This window comes from Pantherophis guttatus, chromosome 8 (assembly GCF_059756535.1).
Source record: "Pantherophis guttatus breed Tessera chromosome 8, ASM5975653v1, whole genome shotgun sequence".
In the NCBI taxonomy this organism is placed as follows: domain Eukaryota; kingdom Metazoa; phylum Chordata; class Lepidosauria; order Squamata; family Colubridae; genus Pantherophis; species Pantherophis guttatus.
The window spans coordinates 79,922,501-79,930,000 of NC_142070.1; the positions used below are offsets into that span (position 1 = coordinate 79,922,501).

Below are 7,500 nucleotides of genomic sequence, written 5' to 3' on the forward strand. Positions count from 1 at the left end.
GCCAGAAAAATCGTAAACTGGGACGAAACTCACTTAGCAACATAAATGATGGGCTCCATTGTGGTCGTAAGTCGAGGACTACCTGTGTGTGTTATTTCTGATCAACGTGTCCACCTTATCCTTCCCACTGAATGCAACTTTCTAGACGGTTCTTTGATTTACTGGAAATAAAAGTTGGAAATGAATTGAGATTCGTGTTTAGGTGTACCAGCTGCGGGCAGGATTTAGCATTTGAAGAGACCCCCAATCTTTAAAAAAAAAATATTTCAAAAACTGCACATTGAATTTACAGTTAGATTAGAACGCTGGGCTGATAAATCCAGGCGGGGTGCAAAGATGCCTAAGAAAGTTTTTAACTTTAGAGAAATAATAATAATAATAATAATAATAATAATAATAATAATAATAATAATAATAATAATAATAATAATAATAATATTACACTACTCGAAACATCATATATTTTAAGAAGGTTACTTGGTTGATACCTAGGACGCTGGCAGCAATCTGTATCAACCATTAGCACCAGTCAACGGTATTTGTGATGCATTTTTGAATATTCGATTGACTGAGCTTCATATTTAATGAATAAAGTAAATCATCATCATCATCATCATCTTGGTTGATACCTAGGACGCTGGCAACAACCCTATCAACCATTAGCACCAGTCAATCATATCTGTGTTACATTTTTAAATGTTCAGTTGACTGAGTTTCATGTTTAATGAATAAAAGAGATAATAGTAATAGTAGTAGTAGTAGTAATAATAATACTAATAATAATAATAATAATAATACTAATAATAATAATAATTTACTTTATTCATTAAACATGAAACAGTCAACTGAACATGTTCCGAGTAGAGCAGTTTTTTGCAGTTTTAGTGTTATTGCAGGAAGCTGCAATTCGTTGATGTATCTTATAAAATTCTTGGACATGGTACCAAGTGCCCCGATGACAATGGGTATCACGGTTACATGTTTCATCCATAGCCGTGTAGTTTCGATGGCCAGGTCGCGATATTTCATGATTTTTTTTCCAGTTCTTTTTCTTCGACTCTGGCACCTCCTGGTACTGTGATGTCAATAAATTGTACGTTTCGGTTTTCAACAACTGTGCTATCTGGCTGTTGTGTTATTATTGTTATTGTTATTGTTATTATTATCTACTATATTCATTAAACATGAAACTCAGTCAACTGAACATTCAAAAATGCATCACAAATACCATTGACTGGTGCTAATGGTTGATACGGGTTGTTGTCAGTGTCCTAGGTTGTTGTTGTTGTTGTTGTTGTTGTTGTTGTTGTTGTAATAATAATAATAATAATAATAATAATAATAATAAGAAGAAGAAGAAGAAGAAGAAGAAGAAGAAGAAGAAGAACTGGGGAAAAAACACGAAATATCGTGACCTGGCCATCGAAACTACACGGCTATGGATGAAAAATGTGACAGCGATACCCATTGTCATCGGGGCACTTGGTACCATGTCCAAGAATCTTTCAAAATACATCAAGAAATTGCAGCTTCCTACAATAACACCAGTGGAACTGCAAAAAACTGCGCTACTCGGAACATCGTACATCTTAAGAAGGTACTTGGTTGATCCCTAGGACGCTGGCAGCAACCCCTATCAACCATCAGCACCAGTCAATGGTAATTGTGATGCATTTTTGAATGTCCAGTTGACTGAGTTTCATGTTTAATGAATAGTAATAATAATAATAATAGGAGAAAAATAATAGTAATAATAATAATGTACTTGGTTGATCCCTAGGATGCTGGCAGCAACCCCTATCAACCATCAGCACCAGTCAATGGTATTTGTGATGCATTTTTAAATGTTCAGTTGACTGAGTTTCATGTTTAATGAATGAAGTAAATAATAATAATAATAATAATAATAATAATAATAATAATAATAATAATAATAATAATAACAACAACAACAACTCGGAACAGCTTACATCCTCCGACGATACCTTAACAGTTCCTAGGTCCTTGGTTAGGACTCGAGCTCCTGAGCTATTAACCAGCCTCAAAGGCTGTGAATCTCACTAAAGATTAAATAATAATAATAATAATAATAATAATAATAATAATAATAATAATAATAATAATAATAATAATTATTATTATTATTATTATTATTATTATTATTATTATTATTATTATTATATACAAGAATAAATTCCTGTAACAGTAGCATATACCGTATCCTGCATGTGTCATTTTAGGATCTTTCCTATTTTGAATATCCAAATTGTTCCCTATGAAATGAGTGACATATCAAACAAAACCAGAATGACAAGACTTGAAGTCAAGAATGGGGTAAAAAAACAACACGGGTTCGCAATTAATGCTCCCAAAATATTGAGCTCAGCCTTTCCCAGAAAAGCGCAATTTATAATTTATCCCGGGGGGGGTCCACAAAAGCAGGATCCGCTCTTAAAATAAATCAAAAGAAAGTGGCTTTTTGTCACAGAGGCAAAGTGGAGTGCAAAATATTTCCCCTTGGCTTCAAACGGCAGCATCTGGAATTTCCCACCCACTCCCCCTTAACCCCCCCCTCCGAAAAAGTTAACCAAATTCTCCTTGAGTGGGTAAATCAACCGGAAAAGCCCCCCAATATACTGTGGGGGGAAAAAAAAGACAATTTGGCAAAACAATTCTGTATTGTTGTCAAGACATCCCATTCGGCTTCTACTACGGGGTCAATGTCTGGACTCCTACAATTTCTACAAAACCTACAATTTCAGCCCTTAATCCACATCTTAAAAAATAAGTTTTTTAAATAATCTGTCTGTCTGTCTATCTTTCTATCTCTCTATCTCTCATCTCTCTATCTATCTATCCATCTATCTATCTATGTCTGTATCTATCTATCTCTGTATCTATCTCTGTCTCTCTTTCTTTCTCATCTATCTATCTATCTATCTATCTATCTATCTATCTATCTATCTATCTCTGTCTCTTTCTTTCTCATCTATCTATCTATCTATCTATCTATCTATCTATCTATCTATCTATCTCTGTCTCTTTCTTTCTCATCTATCTATCTATCTATCTATCATCTATTTTCTCTCTCTCTTTTCTATCTATCTATCTATCTATCTATCATCTATTTTCTCTCTCTCTTTTCTATCTATCTATCTATCTATCTATCTATCTATCTATCTATCTATCTATCTATCATCTATTTTCTCTCTCTCTTTTCTATCTATCTATCTATCTATCTATCTATCTATCTATCTATCTATCTATCTATCTATCTATCTATCTATCTATCTTTAGCTTGAAGCCTGTGGGATGGCAACCCGGCAAACGCGTCTGGCTGCGCTTACACTGCTGCCCGCAGCCCTTCCGTCCACGCGCGGGGTTCTCCACGAGCCCCCTGGCCCTTCTAAACCCCAGACGGAGCGACCACCCCCCACCTCAAGACGCGTGGCGGGCTGTTCCGGCTTCTCCCCTACCTGTACTCGGGCTTCGGTGAGGTCGATCTTCAAGGCCAGCTCCTCCCGGGTGTAGATGTCCGGATAGTGGGTTTCCGCGAAGACCCTCTCCAGTTCTTTCAACTGGGCGCTGGTGAAGGTGGTGCGAATCCTGCGCTGTTTCCGCTTCTCGTTCAGGCCGCCGTGGTCGGTGAAGAGCTTGTAGGGGACTGGCAGAGAAGGAGAGACACAATTCGCTTTAAGGCCCGGCCGTGGGCTCTCCCCGTGGCGCCCTTTCCAAAGAGGACTCCAAATATATTGGGGTTTGAAATAAAGACGATCTCTCTCTCTCTCTCTCTCTCCTATCTTGCTATCTATGTGTCTCATTTCTCTCACTCTCATCTATCTATCTCTCATCTCTCTCTCTTTCTCTCTCTCATCTATCTATCTATCATCTATTTCTCTCTCTCTTTCACTCTCTCATCTATCTATATCATCTATCTATCATCTCTCTCATCTCTCTTGCTATCTATGTATCTCATTTCTCTCTCATCTATCTATCATCTATTTCTCTCTCTATTTCTCTCTCTCATCTATCTATCTATCATCTATCTATCATCTCTCTCTCTCTCATCTATCTTGCTATTTATGTATCTCATTTCTCTCTCTCTCATCTCTCTCTCTCTCTCTATCTCTCTCTCTCATCTATTTCTCTCTCTTTCTCATCTCTCTTGCTATCTATGTATCTCATTTCTCTCTCTCATCTATCTATCGATCTATCTATCTATCATCTATTTCTCTCTCTCTCTCTCTCTCTTTCTCATCTATCTATCATCTATCTATCATCTCTCTCTCATCTATCTTGCTATCTATGTATCTCATTTCTCTCTCTCTCATCTATCTATCTATCATCTATTTCTCTCTCTCTCTCTCTTTCTCATCTATCTATCTATCATCGCTCTCTCATCTATCTTGCTATCTATGTATCTCATTTCTCTCTCTCTCATCTATCTATCTATCTATCTATCTATCTATCATCTATTTCTCTCTCTCTTTCTCTCTCTCATCTATCTATCTCTCATCTATCTCTCATCTCTCTCTCATCTATCTTGCTATCTATGTATCTCATTTTTCTCTCTCTCGTCTATCTATCATCTATTTCTCTCTCTCTCTTTCTCATCTATCTATCTATCATCTATCATCTCTCTCTCATCTATCTTGCTATCTATGTATCTCATTTCTCTCTCTCTCTCTCTCTCTCATCTATTTCTCTCTCTCAATTTTTCTCATCTATCTATCTATCTATCTATCTATCTATCTATTATTTATCTATCTATCATCTTTTTCTCATCTATCTTACTATCTATGCACGTGTGAATACTGTCCTTTCGTTCTCTCGTGCGCACACCCAAAGGGGATCGGGGGTTTGAAATAAAGGCGAGGGAGGCGCCGCGTTTTTGTGCTTGGGGGCTCTAGACTCGGGGTGGGAAGTCCCCCTTTTTACTTCCCAGGAAGCGCAACGGCGAAAATTCCCCCCACCCCACACTCCCAAAAAATAAATCGGAAAAAATGCGCGCAAAAGAAAACGCATAGGCGGCTCCACGCGCGATTGCCTTCTCCCCCCCCCTTTTTTTTCGTTCGTCTTCCTCACGTCCATTCCTCTTAAGCATGAAAGAGGCGGCAGATTTTCATCATTTAATTACACGGAACGCAGGGCCCCCCTGAGCCCCTCGCCCCAAAAAAGTTAAAGCTCACTTCGATTAGTCTACGGGAGATGTAAAAAAAATTAAAAAAATAAAAAAAATTACGGTAAACTTAATTTTTGCGTATTGCGCCGATCAAAAAAACAGGAGGAAGAGAGGGGGACAGGATCGCGCCCCCCCAGCCCCTCTTCCCCCCCCCCACCGCTCCTCTTTTCCAAACCCCGCTTTTGCCAGCGATTCTTCCGCGGGGCCGAAAGCTGCGAAGCCAGCCGCGCGAAAGATTCGCTTCTCCGACGGCAAAGTGTCCCGCGGGCGTTTAGACGCGAACGCTGCGCCCTTTTTCAAATCCGAAGCCCAAAAGTTAGCCAGCCTTGGTGCCGGGCCAGGCGAGGAAGGGGCTAGTGAGTCCCTCGGTGGGAACGAAGCTAGAACCGAGAAGGAGCGACCCTTCCTTGCCGGGGGAAGGTCGAATCCTGCAGCTTGGACGGGTTTAATAATCCCGGGTTTGAGCTCCGAGGCGGCTTCCCAGCGTTTGGCTTTGGATTCGGCGCATCCTTCCGGGAGAGCTGCTGAAAAATCAGGGGAAATCCGGATCGAGGCTCTACAAAAAAATGTCATCGCCCCTTCTTCGGTAGGCGTAGTTGTGGGGAAGGGGCTCCTTCCAAGCGAGTGAGCTAGAAGAGGATGATGATGATGAAGAAGAAGAAGAAGATAGAGGAGGAGGAGGAAGAGGATGATGATGATGAAGAAGAAGAAGAAGAAGATAGAGGAGGAGGAGGAAGAGGATGATGATGATGATGAAGAATGATGATGAACTAACTTCCCTTTTTAATTGTAAATTTTTAAATTTATCTTAAAACATTGGGGGGTGTTTTAATCTGTTTCGGGCCAAATTATTTAATGGGTTTTTATATTGTCTTTTTAAATTTTGTAGTCTCTGTGTTTTATCTCTTTGGCTGTTCGCCGCCCTGAGTCCTTCGGGAGTAGGGCGGTATATAAATCTAATAAAATGAAAAATGAAAAATGAAAATGAAAAATGAAAAATGAAGAAGAAGAAGAAGATGATAGAGGAGGAGGAGGAAGAAAAAGAAGAGGACGAAGTAGAAAGAGGAGGAAGAAGATGATAGAGGAAGGAGAAGAAGAGAAGGAAGAGAAGAAGAAGAAGAAGAAGAAGAAGAAGAAGAAGGAGAAGAAGAAGAAGAAGAAGAAGAAGAAGAAGAAGAAGAAGAAGAAGAAGAAGAAGAAGAAGAAGAAGAAGAAGATGATGATGATAGAGGAGGAGGAGGAAGAGGAGGAGGAAGATGATGATAGAGGAGGAGGAGGAAGAAGAAAAAGAGGAGGAAGAAGAAGAAGAAGAAGAAGAAGAAGAAGAAGAAGAAGAAGAAGAAGAAGAAGAAGAAGAAGAAGAAGAAGAAGAAGAAGAAGAAGAAGAAGAAGAAGAAGAAGAAGAAGAAGAAGAAGAAGAAGAAGAAGAAGAAGAAGGCGAGAAAGCCGCCGCCGCCGTCGGGGTGTCAAATAATCAGCCTCCAACTCGACTTATCTAATTATTCCCCACCCTCGCTTTTCAGTCTCCGTCGCAAAATAAATAAATTATGCCGATCATTTTGGCAGCTTAAGATAATTTTGTTGGCGGTTTCGGGTGTGACTTCGGATAGTGTAACCGTGTAAGTGAATTACAGCCGCCGCCGCCCCCCCCCCTTTCCTCCCCCACCCCCCCCACCCCTCCTTCTTCCCTTCTCCTCTCTCCTCTCCTCTCTCCTTCCCCGCGATCGCTCCTAACGTGATAAATCCTTTCATTTGGGTAAGCAAATTTGGTTTGGTAAAGACGAAAAAAAAAAAACCCCGTTTGCCGTTATCCAAACGCAATCAAGGCGCGGGGGGTTTTAAGCCGAGGGTTTTAAGCTCGCCCGGCTGCCCGCCTTCACTGCCTTTCCTCCCTCCCCAACAAGCTAGGCGGAGGAGAGTTTGGGGGTGGGGGGAGGTGGGCTTACCTGCCGCGTAGGGGCTGCTCTGGTGGTCCCTAAGGCTGCCCAGGCTGCAGGATCCGGGCGTGAGCGACGGGCAGCCCGAAGTGGCGCCGAAAGTGGTCCTGATGGGGTTATACTGGAAGCCGCTGGCTTGGCTGCAGGAGCTGAAATCCGCGTAAGCCGAAGCCAAGCTGGACGTATCCATGCCGGCCATGCACGACTCGTAAGCGGAGGAATTGAGGTAGGAATATTCCATTTTATACATTGGAAAGAGGCTCGAGCTGGCCCAGCCGAGGGGGTCGGAGTGTGGGGTGAGTGGGTGGGTGGGTGGGTGGGTGGGTGGGAGAGAGAGAGAGAGAGAGAAGCCGGCTGGCCGAGGCCGTGTGGGGCGGGGGT

The 7,500-nt window shown here is 41.3% G+C and overlaps 1 protein-coding gene across 1 annotated transcript in view; it reads right to left on the reverse strand.

Annotated features, from left to right (window-relative positions):
- The window catches only part of PHOX2B (paired like homeobox 2B), a 13,363-nt gene extending 5,994 nt beyond the window's left edge, over nucleotides 1-7,369 (reverse strand). The window contains exons 1-2 of the mRNA XM_087874577.1: nucleotides 7,129-7,369; nucleotides 3,477-3,664 (exon numbers count right to left, since the gene is read on the reverse strand). Coding sequence (XP_087730703.1) covers nucleotides 3,477-3,664; nucleotides 7,129-7,369 — 429 coding nt within the window. The remainder of the gene's footprint in view (nucleotides 1-3,476; nucleotides 3,665-7,128) is intronic.
- Between the last annotated feature and the right edge of the window lie 131 nt (nucleotides 7,370-7,500).